The 25,359-nt window shown below is 46.5% G+C and overlaps 1 protein-coding gene across 3 annotated transcripts in view; it reads left to right on the top strand.

Annotated features, from left to right (window-relative positions):
- The window catches only part of CFAP61 (cilia and flagella associated protein 61), a 242,240-nt gene that overhangs the window by 93,879 nt on the left and 123,002 nt on the right, over window positions 1–25,359 (top strand). For all 3 annotated transcript variants that reach the window (XM_054724456.1, XM_008141292.3, XM_054724457.1), the window contains 2 exons: window positions 2,948–3,154; window positions 6,198–6,332. In XM_054724456.1, the coding sequence (XP_054580431.1) occupies window positions 2,948–3,154; window positions 6,198–6,332 (342 nt within the window). The remainder of the gene's footprint in view (window positions 1–2,947; window positions 3,155–6,197; window positions 6,333–25,359) is intronic.

Raw genomic sequence — 25,359 nt, 5'->3', positions numbered from 1 at the left:
TGTGCGTGTGTGTGTGTGCTAGAAAGACAAGGAACCTTGAGGCGCTTAGACACAACCCTCACAGTTTTCCAGGATTTTCTAGTGTCAGCCTTGCTAATCACAGCATAAATAAAGTTCCTTGCATTTTTCAATTCTTCTTCTTTAAAAAGAATTTTTTAAAATTGATTTCAGAGAGGAAGAGAAAGGGAGAGAGAGACAGAAACATCAATGATGAAAGAGAATCATTGTTCGGCTACCGCCTGCACACCCCATACTGGGAATCAAGCCTGCAACCGGGCATGTGCCCTGACCGAGAATCGAACCGTGACCTCCTAGTTCAGTGATGGCGAACCTCTGACACGCGTGTCAGCACTAAATATTTAGTTTTTGGTTTATTAAATACAATCCTACCTAATAATAGACAAATATGCAAATTGACCGTACCTTCGCTATGCCCATGATTGGCCAGGAGGCGTGGGGATGCGGGACTCGGGATGGCCGGGGTAGCTGATTGGGCCGGCGGGACGCTGAGCTGCGTCGCCAGCACGGCACGAGCTCAGCGTCTGCGCCATGGCTGTGCTGCGGCACAGAAGGGGCCTCTGGGGCAGCGAGCTGATGTCCCGCCGCGCGGACCATCAAAAGCAGGGGAGCTGAGTGCCTGTCCGCTCAAGCAGCAGGCCTTTCAGAAGCCTCCGCGGTGCTGGAGGCTTCTGAAAGGCCTGGTGCACCAGCGGACAGGGACCCAGCTCCCCGCGATCAAAAGCAAAAACGTGGGAGCTGGGTGCCTGTCCACTCAGGCACCAGGCCTTTCAGAAGCCTCCGGCACCTGGTGCACCAGCAGACAGGCACCCAGCTCCCCGTGATCGAAAGGGAAAGCGTGTAGGGGACCCTACACGTGCATGATTCAATCATGCACTGGGCCTCTAGTTATATATAACAATTATACATTTATGTTATTTAAACTATAAATATCGCGAAATAATGTTTTTTCCTCAAAGTGACACACTACCCGAGTTATGCTCAGTTTTTTGGCAAAGTTTGACCCACCAAGCTCAAAAGGTTGCCCATCACTGTCTAGTTCATAGGTCGATGCTCAACCACTGAGCCATGCCAGCCTGGCCAATTTCTCTTCCTGAAAGTGTGCTTTTAGGACATTTTTACTGTGAAAAGTAAGACGAAATATAAGTAGGTGCTTTTCAGTCTGCATGTGGCTTGATTTTTCCTGCATATCAAGTGTGTGCACTGCTGTCATGAGAGAGTCACACGCCCTGGTTTTTGCCGGACCCAAAAGAAGTAGGAGCTGTGTGTGCAGTATTTCCTTGCACAAGTAAACACTCACCAGACCTTTAAATTACCTTCCACAGTGTAAAAAGGTATACAGGCCCTGGCCGGTGGCTCAGTTGGTTGGAGTGTCGTCCTGTACACTGAAAGTTGGCAGGTTCAATTCCTGATCAAAGCACATACCCAGGTTGCAGGTTTGATCCCTGGTCAGGGCGCGTGCTGGAGGCAATCAATCGATCAATGTTTCTCTCTTACATCAATGTTTCTCTTTTTCTCTCCCTTTCCTCTATCTCTAAAAATCAATTTAAAAATTAAAAAAATATATTATACAGTCATGTACCACATAACAACATCCATGACAGACCACATATAGGACAGTGGTTCCATAAGGGTATAATGGAGCTGACAAATTCCTGTCACCATCATAGCTGTCCTAATGTCATAGCCCAATGCAGTACTCACTCATATTTTTTTGGTGATGCTGGTGTAAACAAATCCACCGGTCATATACCAGTAAAGGTATAGCACATGCAGTTACATACAGTACATAACACTTGGTAATGGTAATGAACAACTATGTTACTGGTTTACATATTTGCTGTACTTTTCATTGTTACTTTAAAATGTATTCTATTATAAAAAATAAAGCCTGGCCCAGCCGTTTTGGCTCAGTGGATAGAGTGTTGGCCTGCAGACTGTTGTTTCCCGCCAACGGCACGTACCTCAGTTGCGGGCTGGATATCCTGGTCCTGATGCATGCGGGAGGCAGTCATTCGATGTGTCTCTCTCACATTGATTTTTCTCTCTCTCTCTCTCCCTCCTCCCTTCCACTCTCTCTAAAATCAGTGGAAAATATCCTCTGGGGAGGATTAACAAAATAAAGTCTGCTGTAAAACAGTATGCCATCTTAAACATCTCATGTTTACTGAGTCTCTTGATGGCATCATTTTCTCTTGTGCTTGATTTAATCTTGTGTTGTTTTGTACAGTGACATGCTGTACAGGTTCGTGGCCTAGGAGCAACAGGCTATATCATATAGCCTATGTAGGAAGAGGTGGTATCATCTACGTTTTGTGTACCTGCACTTTATGATGTTAGCATGACAAGACCGCCTGAGTGTATCCCAGTTGTTAAGCAACACATGACTGTATCACAGAGAGATAAAAAGTTTAAGGAATGCCTATGGATGAGGTCCAACCTCACAGTTTTATCGTTGGCCCACCCAGCCACATGTGCCAATCAAGGTGTGTGACTTGTGGGGTGACTCATTTCCACATTAATATGTGACAGGAACACTAACAAGTCCAGAGGATGCTGGTGGGGGGTTTTCCTGCTTCTGACATCTGCACATGCGTGGTCGGTCGTGCTGACCAGCTCATGCCCCCTTTGCCCATCCGCGGTGAAGAGCTGCCGTCCCGCTACCTGGTCACTAGCAGGGACGCAAGGCTCTCTGCGAGGAACAAATCCAAAGCTATGCAGCCTCAGAGACAAGCCATCAGGACAATGGCTTTCGTGAAACAGAATTTTTAATTCTTAAAAATTAACAAGGAGGATGAAGTAGTAAATCACAGGAGAAAAACATATTTCTTACTATGGTACCTAAACTGCTTTTTAAAATGTATGTATCACAAAATGCATGCCGTTTGTTTAACCCATTCTTACAAGTCCTTTCCTCGCCCCTTTTCAGGATATAGAGTACATCCGATCCCATTACAACATCGAAGACTTCATCTACTTCAGTCACCACCAGCGCGAAGAGCACGCACACCTGTTTCACTTCGCCATCAACCCCATTTTCCGGCACTACACCAAGTTCTTCCTGAAGGAGATCTTCCGCCTGGGACACAAGTCCTGCCTCTACTACCCCATCTACCCGGCTTCCAGGGAGGGCAAGGTGAGAAACGCTGACATTCAGTGCCCTTTGTGCTGAGTGCCATCTTTTATTCCTGCCTCGCTCGGTGGGCTTGGATTATAGCGTGGCTCTGAATTTCAGTGGCCAGATTGAGTTTGGCCTTTCCACGATAGTGCAGGTTCAGGGTTTGAATTTCTGAAACAATCACAACCAATATAATTAGTAGAACAATTTATTGGCTTTTCCATCTTGACAAAACAGACACTGCAAACTGTGCAACAGTGCTCCGAGGGACGTGAAAGTCAAACCATTTCTTATGATGCGTTAGGGAAAAGCCAAAATGATCCTATCGCGTTCTTCGAGAAAAGAGCGTTTGAGTGATGAACCCATGGAAAGAGGCAGCTCAATCCCGTGAGACTGACGTGTGGTCACAGCATTCACATAAGCGCTGTAATCACCACATGAAAGGAATGGGTAAAAAGTGGAGATGCACGATGCCAACTTAACCTGTCCCTAGCAAGTGCCCATAGAACTCTGCACACTACTCGTTACACTTCTGTAGCTGATGCTTTTCTAATGGACACATACCTGCTGTGTAGACAGTATGTCCGTGTGCATGCACAGAGAGCAAGCTCTTCGTCTTACGCTCATTTATCCTGCTTTAGTCTTCTTCGTAGCACTTTTCACTAGCTAACATGTTATCTTTTTCCATGAAGGCAGGGACGTTTGTCTTGTCTGTTCAAAGTGCCTAGTTGCGTCTCACATACAGGGTGGGGCGACAGTCGGTTTATAGTGGTTCGTATGGAAGATCATACAATAAAAAAATAATACAAAAATAAACTCTGTATTTCACGTACTCACAACTATAAACCTACTTCTGTCCCACCCTGTATATGCGCGTGCACACATACACAAACACGCACTCACGAACACACTCACTACAGTGTCCTGGTTGCTCCTCAGGGAAGGGCCTCTTCAAGCTGGATTTCCCAGGTGTTGTTTCCTACATGCTGTTCCCTCCATCACTGGCAGCCCTGGTCCTCAGCTTGAGAAGTGATGCGATTCCACCACCAGACTAGGTAGAAATTGTCCCAGGTCCCATTCATGACCGAAAACTTTCTCACGCTCTGCCTAGAAGCTTTGATGTTGTCATATTTCTACAAGTGAGCTAAGTATTTTTTAAATGATCTTATTCATTAAACTTAAAAACACTCTAAAGTGAATTAGTACAGTCACATAACAAAAGCCTTTTAGAGAAGTACAAAGGCAATGGGAAAGAAAGAAGGAAAAACGTGGAAAAGAGTTCTATTGGGATATAGAACATGTTTTAGTGATGACTTTTTTATTTTTTTGGTCACAATGCAGCACTGCATCAGTGGGAATGCCCTAGGTTTGAACTTAATGAGATGGGCAGGTAACAGTTTTGCTGGAAAATCCTGGTCCTGCACAATTTCTTTTTAGTTTGCTGTCGGCCAGTTGCCAATTTGGCGACCTTCAGGTTGTGATATTAAACTCTTAGTTTTTATTCATCATGTTGCATGCTGGTGCCAAGCTGGTAGAAAGTTCTTTTGCATCCATAATACAAACAGCATCTTAGGCATTCTATTGAATGCTCATATATTTACGTAGATTCGGAATATGCTTTGCACTGTTTCATATGGGACGCAGAAACATTTGGGAACAGATTTCCTCAGTCTGCACTTCCGGGCGACTCACACATACACATTTAAACATGAGTAAGAAGCAGTACCAAATAATTCAGGTCAGGATTTTCAGATTCTGCTGTAAATAAGTCCCCGGGCGACAGTAGTGAGAATGAGCTCCGGGCTCACGTTATGAAGATGGCTTCCTCCACACCGTCCTCCCGGACATGGACTGAGAGCTCTTCCGGGCGGAAAAGCGGAGCTCTGGCTGGGAGCACCTGGGTCTGTGTTCAGCGGGTAAAGTCAGGCTGGGAGGTTCCTTGGAGAAGGGTTTTAGAAATCCCTTCTAGAAGCTCTTAGAAATGCCTGGGGGCATTTTAGAATAGCAAGTAAGTCACAGGTAAACCAACTTATTTATTAAACTACACCTACAGTTTAGTTTTATTTTCTTTATTTTCCAGCTGAAGTACAATAAATATATCTTTTAAAATGCTGTTTTCAGAAGGACTTGTAAGCATGCATATTAGCATAACCAATGGACACAGACACTGGGGCAGTGAGGGCTTGGCCGGGGTAGGAATGGCTGTGGGGGTGGGGTTGGAAGAAGGGTCAGTCAGGGAAAAAGGACACGTATGTAAAACTTTAGACAGTGAAAAAAAATGTTGGTTTCACAGTTTAAACTCTTGAGGTTTAAATGCTTGAAACGCTGAATTAATTTCACCAAGATCCCTAAGAAGTCATAAATGTGAAAGGAAGAAGATCACCATGTTCAGTTTTCTCTGCCAAGTTTTAAAAATTGAGTAAAATTTATATTTAAAGCATTCTCCTGAAACATGATTTATCATAGTTCATTTCAGTAAGCATACATTTGAGTCATAATTTAGTATTAATTTAAATCAAAATAACATGATCTAATTCCCCCACCTCCCCCCACTCCCCAGTTTCATCATTTTATTTCAAAACACTGATTTTATCACCGGAGGCCCAGTGAAGTGGAGGATTTTCACATCTGCGTTCGGTCGCCCTCAGATGACATTTTTCTCTCCGTGCCTCCTCACAGCAGCTCGTGCCACACACGCAAAGGTTAACAGGACGCAGATAACACAGCTTAATGGGGTCAAATGAAGCTGATTCATGTTCGCTGCGGAGAAGAATATCCTCCTGGGGAAAATACTTGTACTGAAAATCCCATAAACCAAACCACTTGTTTATCTGTCATTCCCACAGAGAGAGTAATGTAATTACTCTCGTAATTATCTTCATTAGTGTCAGGCATTATCCGCAATTCATTCCTCTGCTCGGAGAGCGTGTTTGTTTATTTGCTGGGTTTTCCCCCCTCCGATTTGGCCGCGTGCGGGGCTCTGTGTTTGTGAAGCCGCGCGCAGGCATCTGTGCCGCGAGGCTGACATTTCCTCCCCTAAGTGGAGATTGCTGTCTTGCAGTTCCAGAGCTCCTACGCCCACTCCCTGACGTCCGCCCTTCATTACTTGGTTCCCGTGCGACCACGACGACAGATTGTCTATCCTCTGGAAAAGCTCGGCATCAACGCTCCATCAAAGGAGGTCTCCAAGGAACTGGTGGGTAGCCGACGGCAGCAGGCAGGAGGCGCCGTGCCAGCTCGGGCGGGTGTGGCAGATGGGGTGGCAGCACCGTCTTCTCGGGAGCAGGCTGCTTCTTAATTACAGGCAGCCTGGCGCTCGTGCCCTCCCAGGGGTGCCCTGCAGAGGCTCCCCTGCAGTCCTTCCCTCAGCTGGTCATTTCGCAGGAAGCCTAAGACAGGAGCCTCCCCCTCCCTTCACCCCAAGGTCCCTCACATGCTCTGCTGTGTCTCAGGACAGGTGGCCTGGAGCCAGCCTCCCAGCTTAGTTCTGGTTTCTTTCCCCTGTGCTCAGAAGCAGAGCCCCCTGTCCCTCATGTGTTGCTTTCAAGGCAAAAGTGGCCTTTCCCAATCCGGACAAGGCTCGCGGAGAAAATGGAGCGGGCGCACCTACTATACGATGTTTGGGTCTGAGTCCTAAGCTGGGTTTGTGAGCTCCTCTGCTGGCAGCCAGGATGATTGACAGGAACGAATTAGCTGCTCTGGGGTGGCTCGGAGGCTTGACCTTGGAATGAACGGCCCCAGAACAAGAAAAGGCACAGAAATAAAACCCAATTCGCTTTAAACGGAAGCGGGCACGTATATGTACACACAGCCATGCGCATGGTGGTGTCAAGCCGCCTTACATGTAGGCTTGTAGTGTTTGAAGAATACACTTCCACTTAACTAAGTTTTAAAAAATCCCTCAGTGGGCTGACAGTTGTCCATGTGAGAGAGAGAAAAGGAAAGTGGAGAGTTTAAACTCTCCCAACGTTGAGCCAAGAACGTTGCTCATCAGAGCTGGGTGTGCTAAAATAAACAGCTCGCGACAACCCCAGCGCTGCAGGAGCGCGCCCCCGCACTGCCCCCACTTTGCTGTGGATGCCTGGCGGGGTCCCCCACCGAAGACCCATCCCAGAGGCAGCTGCCCACTGTGACCCAGGCTGCTTTCAGTCCGACATCTACATGTATATTTGTAAAAGGTAAATTTATAAATTTATTTCCTGGCAAGTTCTAAGTTTATATTGGAGTAGAGACTAAACGCAAATAGCAATTCTTCCCCCTCCCAACTCTGTGTTGTAGGAAATGTAAAGCGTACAGGAGTAGGGGGCCGCATATAAAGCGGGGCGTCTGTCTGTGCTGAGGGGCGTTGTCTTTACTGCACAACCCACCATAGACTGATAGCTTTGTAAAAAGTGAGTTCCTTGGAAAATGAGATTTAGAAACAGACAAAAATTCAAGCTTACGTATTTTATTGCTAGATTTAACAGACATAGAATTGCTCTGTTCAATTGCTATGAAAGCTTCTGGATGCTTCTCTCAGCCTCTGCACTTACATCTTCACAGACCAGTGATAGTTGGTGATGGGCACCTGTCTCAGACCACATGTTGAATGGCACTGAAACTGCCAGGTACCCAGCAACCCTCTTAACAGTTTTCAACTCTTGGCCGATTTTGGATCTTCTACACCCCCACCCACTTCCCCGTCCCCCCTGATCATTTTGACACAATCCCCAGACACATCATTCCATCCAGGATCCAAGGCGTGTCTCAGGTAGCAGGGCCACAGCCTGGAAGCTCACGCTCTGTCCACGCTGGAGATAAGGGTGCCACGCCCACCCGGAGGACCTTCGGGAGCTCGACCGGGTGACCTGTGTGTGTGTGGAGGTGCTGGGAAACAAGTCTTTTGGAATGAGAGCTAAGACCACATGTTTGGTGCAAAGAGAGCTTTGGGGTCAGGGAGGGTGGCTTCATCTGTACCTGTCACTGAAACAGAGCGTCTATCAGTCATGAAGGGGCTGCAGGTAAGAGTACCTGCAAGCAGCTGCTGTGTCAGATCAGGTGAGGATGAGAGACGCTACCCTCTGCAGCCACTGCTGAGACAGACACCTTCAGGTATGGATAGAACATGTGACTGGGCCAGAACAGTCCGCTGATGACAGGAGTGGCAGGGCTGGGCCCGAGGGCGGGGTATGGAGCTGTTGCCTGGATAGCAAGAGCACTGTTCTTCTGAGCACCAGGCGCCTCTTCTCCCCCCGCCCCACCTCCCAACCTCCAGAGCCTGACAGTCTGACAACGTTGAGGTGAGCTGGAGCTTCCGGTGGGAGATGGCCAGAGAACACATTGTGTTTCATTCAAAACAATCCTATCATTACTTCCCCGGTGGAATGAATGAAATCGTTGCTCACGTTTAACAATCTTTTCTGTGGTCATGTAAGTGTTCTGTGTCCCCCCAGAGTCACGGCTTATTTCAGGACAGAGCAGAGGACAGGTTGTTGAAATCCCTGGTCCAGAGAGGCCACCACTTACCCGCGGGTCGAGCCGATGCTCGGTACCTGTTATGATGCGCTGCGTTGTTCATTGTATTGGTGAAGTCTGGCTTTTTAAAGAAGTACTGTTACTGCTACTTGTTGTATTCATTCTTCAGAAGGTTTTAGTAAAGATTTAGATTTAGTAAAAATTTCAGAAATCTTGAAAGTTTGATCAGAGGATTATCAAGAGCATAATCCACATGTGATAAGGCGTAGATGTTCAAAAGTTAAAATACTACATTATATTATTTAAAAGTTTTATTTTTAACAGTTTAGGTAGATTTCATGTTTTAGGCTGATTATCGGAGAAGAAATGAGCCGAGTGGAAATTTTTAGAAGGACTTTCTTATACAGTTCTGAGTGCACTGATTTTTTTTTTTTTTTTTCTTTAGCAGAGCAAATAGTATTGCAGCCTTGAACAAGTGAGTTTAAGCAGTTTCATTACTAGATGCATTCTGGGCTTTTGACGTTTATGTTTTGTATCCCCTCTCCCAGTGCGTGGAGATTCAGATGGCCCCTTAGCTCCCCTCCATGTCTGCATATTTCTCTCGCTGGGCACTCATCGTTCATACCTTTTATCCGATTTAAACCACCTCAGAGTGACCGTTCATCCCCTCCCTTTCACCTGGGAAGCCAGTCTTCCAGGAAACAGATCCCTCCAGGCATGAGTAATGGGATAGAAAGCGTTTCATCTCCGTGGGTTGCCAATTTGAATCTGGCACAAGCCAGCAGTGATTGAAATTCATTACCGCATGGCAGGAAAGACACTCCCTCCCACCCCTAGGCTCTGGTCGTTTCTGCCTGGTTTGGACGATAGGTGTTCCTGCCACAATATCTCCCCCATTGTTTCTATTAATTGACAGCCTGCCCCATATCAGGTCATAAGAAAGGACCTGGAAAACATGTAAATGATTTTCATCACACATTACAGAGGTAGGCCCCAAAGATTCATCATAATATCTCCATGGCCAATCAGGATAGATGCCTGGACAAGAGAGGGGGCTCTTTTTCTGACTAAGACCAGAACCCCATGGGATGGGCCTGAAAGAGTCATTTCTTAGCTTGAATGGGCTTTCTTGGCCTTTGCATTTACATTCTGAGAACTATTTCAATGGTGACTCTTTATTAAGTAAATCAGCATGGCCCACTTGTACGAGAACTGTGATCTCGGGAGACACTCGAAATCTGGCTGAAGGAATGGAAAGGCCATGCTGATTAAAGGCTGAAACAAGTGGACCCACATGTACTTTGGGGCGGGTCTGTATGCAAGCCTCTCCTCCTTCCTGGCCTGCTACAGGGGTGCAGAAATGACTGCGACCGGCCCTGCCCTCAAGGAGCTTACACTCTGGTGTCAGTGTTAACATGGGACTGTTCAGTCGTCAACCCAGAGGCGGGAGAGGGCTGCCCTGGCCCACAGCAGTGAGAGCCAGACTCGGGAGGCGTGGCACACGGAGGTTGGACCTGCTCCGCAGAATCTTTCCGGAGTGAATGAGTTAGGTCCCCAGCACCGTTCCCTTCCCAGCACTGGGATTTGAAGCGACTCTGACTTGTGATATTAAACACCAGAAAATCTGCTTTGAACTTAAACGGCTCCTATTCTTGCTTCAGTATCCGTATCAATAGATGCTTCCAATCATCCACTTTTTTCATCACGTTAGTTCTTCATTTTGGTTTTCAGTGTTCATAGAATTACAGTGTGCACATCTCTCTCTCCCTCTTTTTCAAAAGTTTTGGGGCGGAATCAAATCCCTCATCTTTCAGACGACAGAATCATTTTAGGAAACATACTTGCAGAGCACTCAGTGACTGCTGTCATTTCCGTTATGGTTGTTTAGTAGAGACTAGAGGCCCGATGCACAAAATTCGTGCAAGGGGCTCGGCCCTCACAGCCGTGGCGGCTTGCCTTGGCCCTCCCAGCTGCGGCAGCTTGCCTTCGCAGCTTTGTCTGGAAGGTTGTCCGGAAGGACGTCTGGAATGTCATTCGGCTGTCCAGTCTAATTAGCATATTGCACTTTTGTTATTATAGATGGTCTGTTTAAATCTCCACTGATGAATTCTTTAAGGCCTCCGTTTTTCCTTTATCTTTTCTCCAAAGAAAAATGACGGCTCATTTACAATCCCCCCTTCCCCATACACACCCCCTCTTACAGCTAAGTGCTGGTCTGCTTTTTTCTGGTATGTGATCTCTCAGGAAGATGTCACTCACTGGCATTCAGTTACCCTTTGAATTGCCCCTTTTCATCTTGGCTGTGCTTACCCAGTCCAGCTATAATTACCATCTGATAGACTGAACTGGATACTGTTTCACTTGTACATCTGCTGCGCTAGGAAATTGCATTATTCTCCCAGCACCTGCTAGGTTTTCCCCAGCTTAATTGTTTCCCAACCCCTTCCTTAAACTTGGAAACTTTCACTTAGACTTCTCTTGGTTGTACTTGCGGTTGGGGCACATGTTTGTGCGCACGCGTGCGTGTGTGTTTAAATTAGCCTTGTAGTATCTCCTTAGTAGAAGTTTCTAAAAAGATAAACCCTATTTTTCAGCATCGTATATGCACTAATCGTTATTTATGTGGCCGTGATGCTATTTTCTTGAAATGAAATGAACCCACCATGAGTCAAGTTTTCATTTTCAAGCCATGACTCAGCCGTTTCCTACACATTTGCACTACCTATGGGAAATGCATTTTCTCCAATTTATGGTGAATCCTTAGAATAATTTATATAAATCCCTTCATGAGCTCTTGTTTTTTCTCCAAACAAACAGTACAAGGTCTATAGTCATTTCTTTCCAATTCTCTGAACACTATCTAGTTCAGTACTATACGTGGTATATATGTTTACATCAGAATGAGTTATAAATCTGTGGATTCTCATTATTATTATAATCTCTCCCTGTTAGAAAGATTATAGAGTAAGAAACAACAACTACTACTAATAATAATATATTTAGCTCTTGCTAAAGGCATTCCCATAAATGAATTATCTCATTTTAATCCTCATATCAGCACTTTAAGTAAGTTCCTGCTACTGTCATCCTCAATGTACATAAAGAAAACAGGCTTGCAGGAGGGAAAGCAAGTGACACGTGCAAAGGCTAATTCAGTGGCCACGCCTCAAACCCGGGCAGTTGGATGCCAAATTTCATACCTTCAACCACTGTATATGCTCTGTCTTACCTACAGAGTTAAAGTGCTGATATCCTGAACTAGAGGCCCAGCGCACAAAATTTGTGCGCGGGTACGGTCCCTAGGCCTGGCCTGCGATCAGGGCCATCTTCCCCAGCTGCCCGCAGCCAGCCCCGCCCCCCACCGCCATCACCCCTGGTTCCCCATTCGCCATTGGGTGATCAGAGCCTGCCAGCTGGGGAAAAGGACCAAGAAGTGGTCAGTGTGCCTCATGGTGACTGGTCGAGCGGTCATTCTGGCCGTTCCGCCATTAGGGTCAATTTGCATATTACCCTTTTATTATATAGGATTATCGTAGGAAGACCAAGCCACAGAAAAGGAAGATGACCTTTTGGAATCTCCCAGATCTTTGGCACTAGCTACTTAATCAAAAGGTGACCCACCGATAACTGGCTTTCCCCCACAGCAGTTTGGACTTTCCTTTTGGCTGAGCCATTCACTCTCGGGTTCGATCCGGTGCCAGCCTCACCCTGGCTGGGCTTGGCCAGAGGAGCAGACACACGGTCCAGGCTGGTGTGCTGGGGTCAGTTGGACACCAGCTGATCCAGTCCGTCTGCCTTCTTTCTTTGTTGCATCTGCTTGTTCTGGCAAACCTTACAAAATGATAGTGGTGGTTGCTGGGAAAGGAGGAGAAAATTATGATCCCATATGTAGATGACACTATGAATTTCTCAAGGTTCCATTCCTTGTTGTGCATGGCTTCGTGGTATTGTTATAAAGTGCTCAAGTAATTGCCCAGGATGGGAGACTGAAGGTTTAGTTGGGAGGTGGGGTGGGTAGGATGTACACTAGTGGCATGATTGACAGGCCTTGGCATTTAGAATTGGGCTGCAATAGAGTAGCAAAATGAAGTCTTTAGGGCATGCCAAGACAAGAAATTGTGAAAATAAAGTTATTTTTCGCCCGGCTGGCATGGCTCTGTGGTTGAGCATCGATCTATGAACCAGGAGGTCACAGTTCAATTCCCAGTCAGGGCACATGCCGGGTTGTGGCCTTGATGCCCAGTGGGGCAGCTAATCAATGGTTCTCTCTCATCATTGATGTTTCTATCTTTCTCTCTCTCTCTCTTCCTCTCTGAAATCAATAAAAATATGCATTTTTTAAAAAGTAGAGTTACTTCTTAACCTCTCTGTATTGTCAAAAATCAATCCTACATCTTATTCCCATTTTCTAGAATAGATATTATAGGACAATATCTCTCCTTCCTCCCATCCACACTCCCTCCCTCCTCATCTCTCTCTCTCTTTTTAACAGCTTTATTGACATATACGTCATATATTATATAATTCACCCATTTAAATTGTATAATTTATTGTGGGTTTTATTTTTTAGTTTCTTCAGAGTTGGGCAACCATCACCACTATCTAATTTGAGAACATTTTTGTCACCCAAAAAAGAAAGCCATTGGCAGCCACACCTTACAGCCCCACTTACAGCCCTAAGCATTGACTAATTTACTTTCTGTTTCTATAAATTTGCCTGTTCTGGACATTCTGTATAAGTGGAATTATACAGTGTGTGGTATTATGTTACTGGGTTCTTTCACTTAGCGTGTTTTTAAGGTTCATCTGTTCTGTAGTATTTTTACTGCTGAATAATATTCTATTGTGTGGATAAGCTACATTTTATTGATTGGTGGACATTTGACTAGTCTCCACTATTTGGTTACTATAAATAATGTTGCTGTGAACATTCATGCACAGGTTTTTATGTGGTGAAATATCCACATAAATTTTTATCCACATAAAAACCTGTGCATGAATGTCCACAGCAACGTTTTCATTTCTCTTGGGGACGTAGGTAGGAGTAGCATTGCTGAATTATATGGTGACTCTAAGTTGAACTCTGTGAGGAAGTACCAAACTCTTTTCCAAAGTGCCTGTACCATTCTGTATTCCGTCACGCTTGGGTCAGCCCAGCATTCCTGCTAGCAGCGAAGTGCTGGTGGTGCAGCTAATTCCTTTCGATTTCAGGAGTGGCGCTTCCCCATCACTCAGAGAGAGCTTTGCACACCTATGTGATGGCACACTACTAATGAAAGCTTCAGTTCTTTCTGTTTTCTAAAATAAAACCTCCTCTGCTCTTACCTTTTCTGCATCACCCTCCTGGGGACTTGCATGGACTTTTAGGAAGGATCGGCCGCAAAGAAAACACCCACCCAAACCCCGGGGGGGAAATGGAGGGCTTGCTGGGTTTGCAAGCCGCCAGTGAGTCTTTTGTTTCAGTCCTCCAAGTCGTGGCATTGCTCTGAAAAAGAGCTGCCACAGCTTCCAACAGAAAAGAAATCCTGAGGCATTCCAGGACGCTGATCGGGTTCTGGCACAACCCAGTAGGAGGGGGGAAAATGCCTCGGTTCCCTGCAGAGCCAGGGTAATGATGCCGCAGAGGCCCAGAAGTGCCCCATGCATCAGCTGCCTGCTCGGGAAGCCGCGGCCCAGCCAGCGCCCGGCGGACCTGAGCTCCTGGGCAGGAGCTGGCCTTCGCAGCTAAGTGGCTTCTTCAAATCCGCCTTCAGGGAGGAAAGGCCTGGCAGCCCCCACAGGAGGCTTTGCTGTGTGTGTTTTAAAGTAGCTGGGGATATACAGTGACAAAGAGGACAGGCAGAGCTGCAGATGCTGACCAGGGAAGTTCCATCTTTCCCCCTTAATTACAAAAATGTCATTACAAAAGTGGTACATATTTATGGTAGAAATTTTAGGGGGCATACTATAGAGAAAAAAAAAATCCATAAAATCTGTAATCTTCTAACTATAGATTATCTATTTACCATTTTGGTGTTTTTACATCTAGATGATGTTTTTGTGGGGAAAAACATATCTGCAGTTAAATGCGGGGTCATCTGTACATAGTGTTTTGAAACTTGATTTTTGCTTAATACAGTGGTCCCTCGGTATCTGTGGGGGATTCTTCCAGGCCCCCTGTGGATACTAAAATCCACGGTGCTCAAGTCCCTTAAGTAACCCCACTATGGTCATAACAGTACATACAACAGACTGCAGACCAAGGAGGCCCCTGGTGGGGCTGGCCCACTCCCTCTGGCCCGTGGAGGAATGATAGCAACAGCTCTGCCCATTTTGAAGTGGTTTTACATCAATAAATGCACATTATTATAAAGTAGTAGAAGTCTTTAGGTATTTTTATGGAAGCTTTTAGATGTTATATATGTTAATAAATTCTAGCTTTAAGAAGTACAAATGCCCTAGCCAGTTTGGCTCAGTGGATAGAGCATCGGTCCACGTACTGAAGTGTCACCGGGTTTGATTCCCGTCAAGGGCACGCACCTCCTTTGCAGGCTCAGTCCTCAGCCACGGTCAGGGCATGTGCGGGAGGCAACTAATTGATGTGTCTCTCTCACATCAATGTTCTCTCTCTCTCTCCCCCTCCCTTTCACTCACTCTAAAAATCAATGGGAAAATATCCTCAGATGATTAAGACAAAAAAAGTAGAATATGCTTTCTTGGTAGATGTGAAAGACTAAGGAAAAAAACACCTCCAAGGACCTAGAGGATTTACATTCAAATTGATCTCAGGTGGATTAAAAGTCTTCCACAATTTAGTAATTTTCATAAAGCCATATGTGCTTAGTTGTTACCAGTATTTGCATGCTTACCAAATCTAAAGGGAAATGGCATTTGTGTTTCTGAGGCAAAGGGTTCAACTGGGGCCTTGGAAACTGGAGTGTCACTGTCTGCAGGAGCGGCCTCTGCCGCCCACCCCCCGGGCCAGCTGGCCTGGGGCAGGGCTTTGCCCCCTCCCCCACCCCCCACCCCCGGCACCGTGTGTTGCCCCCATTAGAGAAGCAGCATGAAGCCCTCAGTCCTCAGTCCTCATGTTGCTGTTCTCTGGGGCCGAACCACTTTAAGGAAGTATAAAAACCTTTACTCTGTATGTTGCCTCAAGACCATTAAGCTTAATCAAGATTACTGATGTCATGATCTCCATAGTAACCAACTTAATAAGCAAGAAGAAAACAAAAAGGATGGCTTAAAAACAGGAAAAAAAAGAATAAATAAGGGATGGAAATAGCGTGGGACCATAAAAGTTTTTTATTGCTTCTTGTTTGAGATATCAAACATGACTCAGCCGCAGTGCAGGCAGGCCTGCGCCATTTGGGTGGTTGAGACCCAGGTAATAAACCTAAATGACACGCTGTCCCCCTGCTCCCACCTCTCGCGCTCTTCAGTCGTGCCCCAGGTTCTGTTTGTTTTAATGCCATTCATTGCATCGAAATGATCACCATGGTAGTTGTTGCAGCCGAGGTTTTATGGCAGTTTATGTATTTAACCAAAAGGAGCCGTGCTCCCAGGGAGCCGGTCTCAGGGAGCACTTTCCGGTCCCCATAGTGAAGCCTGCCGGCCAGAACCAACCACTGTCCCCACCTTGCACCATCCTCGGCATGGCGCTCCCACGAAGCCAGAGGTCATCGCTGATTTAGAAAAGTGAACTGGGGATGATGTGTCACAAGTTGTAACTTGTGAGCAGGTCACACAGACGGTCTGACCATGTCCCGTGGAAGTATATACAGTTGACAACTGTTTTAACTTGTTTACTACACAGCCTCGTTCCTCACACTCTGGGTCTTGGGTCACTCTGTGTTGGTAGGACAGTGGCTAGTGGCCCCCCGCCACCAGTGACTTGTAACAGCTCACCACTCCGTGCATGTCACCAAGAGAGAGAGACAGACACCTCAACAGTACATACCTGGGTGATCTGATTTGCCTCAAAGGCAGGAGTAGATGCCAGGGGGTGAAGGAGTTTGGGCTGACTCCATGCCTGTGGCCCTGCCAAGCCTTTGACCCTGCATCCCTGCTGTCTTTTCAGGTGGAGGCGCCTGCCTCCCCTCCTCAGTGGGATATTCCCGTCATCCTCTCTCCCTCTGTGTTCTGCTCTGTGAGAGAGGATACTGCCTTAAGGCCTGAGAACCCTTGACCCCGCTCAGGGCAGTCACACTGACATCCAGGTTCCCTTGAGCATAAACAGAGATGTAGTAGTGTTCTGACTTCTCTTCCCCCTCCTGCCACTCCCCACCCTCTGCATCCTACCCCCCCATTGGAGGGCACATGGGGGATACATTACACCAAGCCCAAGTTTCAAAAGAATCCCCAGGCCCTGAGTAATCAGATGCTTTTTTTTATGTTATTTGACTATGGATTTATTTCAACTGTATAGAAATTTGTATGTTTATGATGAAAACAGGAAGAAAATATATACAGACAAATACAGTTCTGCTGTAGTGCTAGTATTAGAGGGAATTTTAATTTTTTTCTGAATATTGTTGCCTTTGCAAAATGAAATACAACAATGCATTATTTCTAATTCAATTAGTCTCATTACAGTCCTTTTCAGATAAGAATGCTAAAACTATGAACAAGCAAAGTCAGGAGAAATATTAATAACTGGGGGCCCAGTGCACGAATTCATGCACGTTGAAAGGAACTGTGGGCCATGAGGCTGCAGTGGGCACAAGGGTGGGTCTTGGCCCGTCTTCTGTGTCCCTGCCCAGCCCTTCACGCCGCAGCCCCCTGTCCCCTGACTGCTGGCAGCCCTGCTCCCACTGCCGGCCCTGGTCCCATGCGCTGATGGCGCTGTCACTGCTCGCACCTGCTGATGGCGCAGAGCGATTGGGGCCAGCACCAGCAGCAGGTGTGAGCGGGGCTGGCACCGACAGCGGGTGCAAGCACCGGGCAGGACTGTGGTGTGCGGGAACAAAGAATTTTCAGTAACCACCAGAGGCTCGCAGATGAAAGCAACCAGCACCCTGCCTTGGTCTGGCGCTCCCACTCACCTGCTCCGCCATCCTGTTGCGACTGCCACCCGCCATGTTCTGCGCTCTGCCGCCTGCTGCCGATGCCTGCCATGTTCCACGTGCGACCCCTGGTGGTCAGCGCATGTCATAGTGAACGGTTGTTCAGTTGTTTCCCCATTCGGTCTATTTGCATATTACCCTTTTATTATATAGGACTAGAGGCCCAGTGCATGATTAAATCATGCACGTGTAGGGTCCCCTAGGCCTAACCTGCCATCCAGGCCATATCCACTGCCCCGCAAAGCCTAGCATGCTCCGCGGACACTGCTGGCAGCCTGCTCCCCGCTTTTGATGGCAGGGGGTCCGCTGGTGCCGGAGCAGACACACAGCTCCCACTTTCGATCGTGTGGGAGCTGGGTGTCTGTCCGCTGGTGCAGCAGGCCTTTCAAAAGCCTCTGGCGGAGGCTTTTGGCCTGGTGCCAGAGCGGACAGACACCCAGCTCCCCTGCTTTCACTTTCGATCGCGGGGGAGCTGGGTGTCTGTCCGCTGGTGCCAGAGCGGACACCCAGCTCCCCGCTTTTGATGGTCGGCGGCAGGACGTGAGCTCGCTGCCACAGAGGCCCCTTCTGTGCCGCAGCACAGCCGTGGCGCAGACGCTGAGCTCGCGCCGCCGCTGGCAACGCGAGCTCAGCATCCTGCCAGCCCAATCGGCCACCCCGGCCAACCCAAGTCCTGCCCCCCCCGCGCCTCCTGGCCAATTGTGGGCATAGCGAAGGTATGGTCAATTTGCATATTACTCTATTATTAGGTAGGATAGTTAACATTTGTTAAGTGTTTTACATGAAAGGCACTTTATATATTCTTTACTAGAGGCCTGGTGCATGAAATTCGTGCACTGGGAGGGTAGGGGGGTCCCTCAGCCTGGCCTGAGCCCTCTCACAGTCCAGTATCCCTTGCTTCTTACCTCCTGCCTGCTCGCTGCTCCTTACTGCTCAGATCACTGCTCCTTAATGCTGCCACGGAGGCGGGAGAGGGTCCCGCTACTGCCGCTGTGCTTGTCAGCCATGATCCCAGCTTCTGGCTGAGAGGCACTCCCCCTGTGGGAGTGCACTGACCACCAGGGGGCAGCTCCTGCGTTGAGCATCTGCCCCTGGTAGTCAGTGCGCATCATAGCAACCGGTCGTTCTGGTCCTTCTGCCGTAATGGTTGCTTAGGCTTTTATTATATAGATAAGAATTAGCTAATCAATTCCCCAAACCACCTATAGTCATTGATAAACCAAATAGGTTTCAAACCCTAGTCTTCTCAAATGGTTTTGATGAATCTCTCTCTCTCTGTCTCTCTCCCTCTCTCTCTCCCTCTCTCTCTCTCTCTCTCTCTCACACACACACACACACACACACACACACACACACAAAGTATGCACAGTCACCATCCAAAAATAGCCTTGGAGAAGTGCTTAACATCTGCATTTCACATACATCTACACACAATCAACTCCCAGATGCAATGGATGGCAAGAGCCCAATTCTGGAATTTTCTGCCTTTCCTCATGCCTCCCCATTAGGCTTCTCTGCCAAAAGCCAAGTGGGTTTGTCCCTCCCTGGGCCTGCTTCTTGTCCTGACCTCATCATCTGCCAGGCATTCTGTTCTTTGTCCAGAACTCGAGTAGCAACCATGGTTTGGACCTGCCTCTCATGGATCACCCCCTGCCCCTGTGTGAACAGGCTCCTGGGCCTCAGATCCTGCCGCCACCATGGCCCAGGGCCGGTTCCTGGTGAGGAAGCTTAGAGATGGAGACTGAATTTATGCCATTTGTTCTATCAGTATTTATTGTATGTCGATCACGTGTGGGCCCCATTCTTGGCACTGGGCTGCAGTGGCTAACAAAAGTGGACAAATCGCTGCTGCCCGGGCACCTGTGTTCTAGTGGGGATGTCTGACAATGGACAGACAGACGAGGATGCTCCATGCCAAGTAGCGGCAAGAAGAAGACCCTGGAGGGGATGGAGAGTGAAGGACCGGGGTCGAGGACACCTCTTGGGTAAAGGTCAGGAAAGTGGAAGCCTACTCTGATGGGGCACAGGGTGGGTGCGAGGGTAAAAGGAAGGAGCGGATTTCCTCTTCCTTCAGACCCGTCCAAAACCCAGCCTTCCCCTGCCGCTGACCCTACCCCTGCCCCTGCCCCTGGGTGAAAGCCCTCCCCCACCAGGCACACACCCAGCATTGACGCTTTGGCTTTTATTTCATAGTTTTTTTAAAAAAAGAATTTCAGGCAAGAAGCCCATTGGATGCAATTAAAACATTTCAAAGTGTGTTTTTAAATCACCCCCCTTTCTTTCTCAACCTTGCATACTTGCTCAAAGCAGAACTAGGGCTCTGTGTGATTGTACCTTCCTCTCAAGTGGACATTTCTGTTTTTAATAAAGAAAGAAAACCCAGTGAACTCAGACAAGAGCTTAGGATTTCAGGTGCCCAAATGTTTGGAAAAAGAAACGTTAACTATTTTACCTGGAAGGCAATTGGCCTCCCAGGAGCTCCTAGGGAAGGCAGTGTATCTCTTTAAGAAACAATGACAGAGTCACTGCTATTTTGAAGGCTCTACTTCACAGATGTGTAGAGTATAGAAATCTATGTATTATTGAATAATTCCTGATACTGCGCTCAAGAATAAGCAATTTGGAAGCCTGTTTACGTTCTTACCATCTGGGTGCATTCTGTCACCCATCTGTTTCGTGTAATTATGTAATTATCAATATAAGGAAAGAATAGGTGATATAATTAACAAGAAAAAACTGATCCACACTAAAGAGTAAAAATGACATGCATCTGCTGAATTGCTTTTGTTTTTCTTCCTTTATTGTTCGCTGTTTCTTCATTTCACAGTTGCATTCAGATTGTCAGCTTGCATCACACCCTCAGGAGAGCTGTTGCGCCTTGGTGCGCGCCCTCTGCCTGTCTCTTCATCTCTCTCACAACACGTGGTAGACAGGGGCAGAGTGACTGATCACGTACAGCAACTGACACAACTTGGAAAGAAACGAGCAAGGCCTCCTTGGGGTTCTTCCTTGATTCTCTACCCCTGACAGTCATTTCCAGAACATGAACCATAACAGCTAGAACCCTGGGAAATATTTAGATTGATTACTGGCAGATGGAAGGACAGGGCAAGTGTGTGACCCTTTCACAGGGTATTGGCTAACGACACTGCCTCAGAATTCCCGTACTTGGTGCTTTTGCTTTAATGTGCAGGCTCAAGCGAGGAGCTATTTCATAATAGCACATGAATCCCAGTGGGTGGGGCTAACGTCCCCATACTCCCGCTGGAGGGGGTCATGGCAGCAGTTCCCTGGTGTGATGGAGACTTGTGGGCACACAAATGAAGTCGTGATTTCCTCACGCGTGCTGCTCTCCCGCCTGGCAGCAGAGGGAGGCACTGTGTGTTCATGGGGGTTGAGGGGTATCATGGTGATGTCTCCTCTCCTGTGAGCCCACCCCAGCTCTCCAAACAACAGGTGCTCCCCACAGAGGCTGCCCCCATCACCTGAGGAGCCTGGCACAGGAAGAGGGGGCAACCCCTCGGACCCACTTAGATGACAATCACTGTTGGAGAGAAGGCACTGAAATCTCAACACTTCCTCCCACTGACTCAGCCAGGCTCTGGAGCAGGCTCCTGAAGTGCTATGCAGACCTTCTTCCCTCTTCCCCATCGGCCAGGCCTTTCAGAGTGCTCTCTGGGCTTCCTACTGAAAATGTGTGCCCTAGGGGCAGAGATAGGGGGGAGAGAGAGAGAGAGAGAGAGAGAGAGAGAGAGAGAGAGAGAGAGAGAGAGAGAGAGAGAGAGAGAGAGGGAGAGAGAGAGAGGAATCCGAGTGCTGCATAGCATAGCTCTCACCGATGAATTAAACCTCACTCACAAACGGAGCTAGAAACCTTAAAATAGTCTTTTTTTTTTTTTTTTACTTCTGCCTAAAACATTTTTTTAAAAAACAGTGCCGCTCACTAAATATTGAACTTACCCTGTTTCCTCTTGCTGCGTGATCACTTTGTGTGTTGAGATTGTGTTGTTTTAAGAATCCATCCTCCTTACAGCATCCTGTGGCAGAGCGTTTGAGCACCGGCCGTCCAGCTTGGCCTGCAGGAGGCGGCTCCTTAGAGCGCAGCACTGGCTTCCCTTCCTCATTGTTCTGTGTCCAGGAGGAAAATAAATCGCCAGTTCACACTTAGTTTTCTCTTTTCCCCTTTGTGTCAAACAGTATTCTTTGATAGATCCTCCATGAAGCTAAAAACCATCCCCAGACTGTCTGTATTTTGAATTATTTCCATGGGTGTTTTGTCTGTGGCTCTTTGTTTTGTTTTTAAATTATTATTATTAAAGCAATGGATACCTACACACCACGCTTATAGGAGAAAATTACTGGGCACCCTGTAGGAAACTATTTTAAAGGAGTATGTAATGGGGACAAATGTGGCTATATTGCTCAAGGGATTTGATTGGTTTTGACCTTATATTTGTTTCCTTAATTCAAAGTTAAAATGACTTAATTGCAACCATAATGACTAATCCATTAAGTATTTATACCATTTGATTCCTAAAGGACCTTTCTCTTATCATTTCTAGTTTGAAAGGTTTTAATAATGATTTTTTTCAAGAAACATTTCAGTTTATATTTTTGAGTATTTTTTAACAAAGGAGCATAGAGTGGTTGTTCCTCAAGAGAAAATAATTATAAAAGAGCTCTTTACACACATATATATTATATTCAATTAAAAAATAAAAAAATCTTTGTATTCTATACTCACCCATATTAAAAATCATTAACGCTTAGACTAAATGGTTTTCATTTAACCCTCAAAAGTGGCATTAATTTTTCAAGTGGTAACTGTTGCTTAAGATGCTACTGTGCCTGTGTGATAAATGTTTAATGATCTGGTAGTACATGCATGGCTTAAAATCCATTATTTATTGCACCTTCACTTGCCTGGCAAAGGTGACGATTTTATAGCCCTAGCAGTCATGCAAACACATTTATACCAAACCGGTGACTGATAATAAATTTCCTTACTGTAAATGTCAGTGGGTTTCATGTGTTGCTGCCATTACATCTTGTTTGGAAGCTGAACGCTCCACAGTTATGGGAGGCGCCAGATGGTGTCATTAACACAAACGCTGGGACTGTTTGCCACTGACGTGCATGTGAGAAATTAGAAGTACAGGCCTGTCTCTGCACTGAAGCGTGATGTCATTGGTGCACAGGTGTAAAGACAGCTCAATATGCTTGCCTAGTCCCTTCCATCCCACCAAAAGGGATTTTAAAAAAACCCACATAATTTTGTGTTGAATATATACAGAGTGAGCAAAGGGAAACCTTTTCCCAAGGACTCCTGCTTGATTTTGTATGGGGAGTCTTAGACACCCTGAAAGTCACCCCACAGGGGGTTCCCCCGTGAGGAGCAAGCCGGCTCCCCTTTTGGGCCTCTCACACATGGCATGCATGGCCTTCTGTGCTGAGCAGGATTGTTATTGCTCTGTGCGTCTGTGCTGTTCATAACTTCAGATAGCTTAAATGAAAACTTAACCTTTTGGAAAAATTCCCATTGAGAGCATGGAATTAGTGTTTCCCAAAAGTGCTGTCAACGAGGTCAGGAACTAGTTCAAAAAATAAGGAGAAGAAAAAAAGTAGAGCCCGGCCGGTATGGCTCAGTGGTTGAGTGTCGATCCATGGAAACAGGAGGTCGCATTCGATTCCCAGTCAAGGGCACATGCCTGGTTGCAGGCTCTAAATCAGTAGGGGGCCTGCAGGAGGCAGCCGATCAATGATTCTCTCTCATCACTGATATTTCTATCTCTCTCTCCCTCTCCCTTCCTCTCTCTCTAAAATAAATAAAAAACATATTTTAAAAAAGAAACAAAAAAGCTGAGCATTTTTAGGGCCTGTGGAAATGTAACTTGTTTATATATATATATATATATATATATATATATATATATATATATATATATATAAAGGTAGAAAATTTCTGTACCAATTTCTTTCAGACAATGGACTCTTCTTTTCACAGGAATTAACAGTGGGACCAAGTGTCCCTGCTCTGATTTGAAATGTCTGAATGACTGAAAGTTGCCTCCCATGCTTTATTAAAATGTATCTCCACTTTCACTCTGCACCGGCCACTCCCATGGATTGTGGTTCAGCTAAGGTTTCTGCTCTGCTCTCTACCAAGCTCTCTCTCCATTTTAATTTAAAAAGAAGCTGGATTTGTTTCATTCTTCCCTACAAGTCCTTCCCTGAACCAGGAGGCTGTCCCATTGATTCACACCAGATTCCTTTGAACTTTGTTTTTAGTCTTAGCACTCTCTATGGGAATTTTCAGAAAGGCTCATTATTCTTTCAAAACAGCCGTTGTGCATTCCTCTTACAAAAGCCGAGGAAACTTTTTTGGTGTGCAGAATTCAAAGTCATGCCAAAGAGAATACAAACCATTGTTTGCATTGAGATGAAAGCGGTGAGCTGAGTTTCTTCAGAATAATTCAGAGGTACAATTGGATGTCAACAGAAACAATGAGCCTAACTGAAAAACTCAAAGTGTGCGTGAAGGCACACCTTAGAAATTGAAAACGGAGTCGTGCATTTCAGCTTGCTCACAGACATGCGAGTGTGTGTGTGTTGAAAATCCCCAGGAGCGAAAACAAAGAAATGGTGGGGAGACAGCAGGATTGATAAGTTGTGTCTGTGGAACAACATTCACGAGGGGCAGAAGTTCCCAGGAAAGTGAGTTCTTTTCTTCAACGCAGGCATTTTCCCAGCCAATGAACCAGAGGCCTAAAGCAGCAGTGCAAAGGGCCCCACAGCTGAGCTGAGCAGACAGCTCCTTCCCTGGGGGAATAGAAAGTTCTCATCTCCCTCTGTGCCCGGAGGTGGGAGGTGGCAGCATGGACACAGGTGGGCCCAGGCTTTCTCTCTCAGCCTTCTCTCTTGACCCTTCCTCCTCCCGGTGAGTCCCCCTCTATGTCTGCTTCCCATATTGCCCATGCAGGAACCACCTGGAAATGCATTTATAGAGACATGTCTGTACTTCGGTGGCATGTGTCACACCCTTCCAGACCCTTGCACTGGCTTTTCCCTCTCACCCAAAAAGTTGTTCTCTCCCTTGTCCACTGGAAATACCTTACTGATCCTTCTGATCCTTCTATATCCAGCTCACTTTCTCCAAGAAGCTTTTCCTGACTTCCCTGATGCCCTAGACCAGCCAAAGCACAGCTGATTCCATGACTTCCCAGCTGAGTTCAGAGGAGCTGCCAAGCTCAGCCCAGACTAAACTGCTGACCCCAAAATCATTAGGTAGACAAACGCTTGTTCTCTTAATCCACTAAATTTTGGGTTGATTTGTTACACAGCAATAGCTTCCTGATACACTGCCTATGTCACATGTACTGCACTTGATTTGTTTACATGTCTATCTCTCGACCTAATGACAATTCCCTTAAGACAGACACCAGACCTCATTCTTACCTCAGTACTTAGGCCACTGTCTGGTGTATGATAGATGTTCAATATGTATCTGTCTAATTGAAATGATTGAATTAAGCTCTATGTTAAAGTTTTAATGGTAGAATTTCAGGCATTGGGATATAGAATGGGTTATCCTAATACCTCCAGAATCACTGCAGATATCCAAATAATTTCATCACCAACAAGTTGCTAGAATACTGTGTTTCATACAAACATTTTCCCCCCAGGGTTGCTTCTGTAACTGGGGAAATGACTCTAGGACATAGTAAC

The sequence above is a fragment of the Eptesicus fuscus genome, chromosome 12, assembly GCF_027574615.1.
Source record: "Eptesicus fuscus isolate TK198812 chromosome 12, DD_ASM_mEF_20220401, whole genome shotgun sequence".
Lineage (NCBI taxonomy): Eukaryota > Metazoa > Chordata > Mammalia > Chiroptera > Vespertilionidae > Eptesicus > Eptesicus fuscus.
The sequence above is the reverse complement of the archived record's forward strand: the minus strand, read 5'-3'. Positions and strand labels throughout refer to the sequence as shown.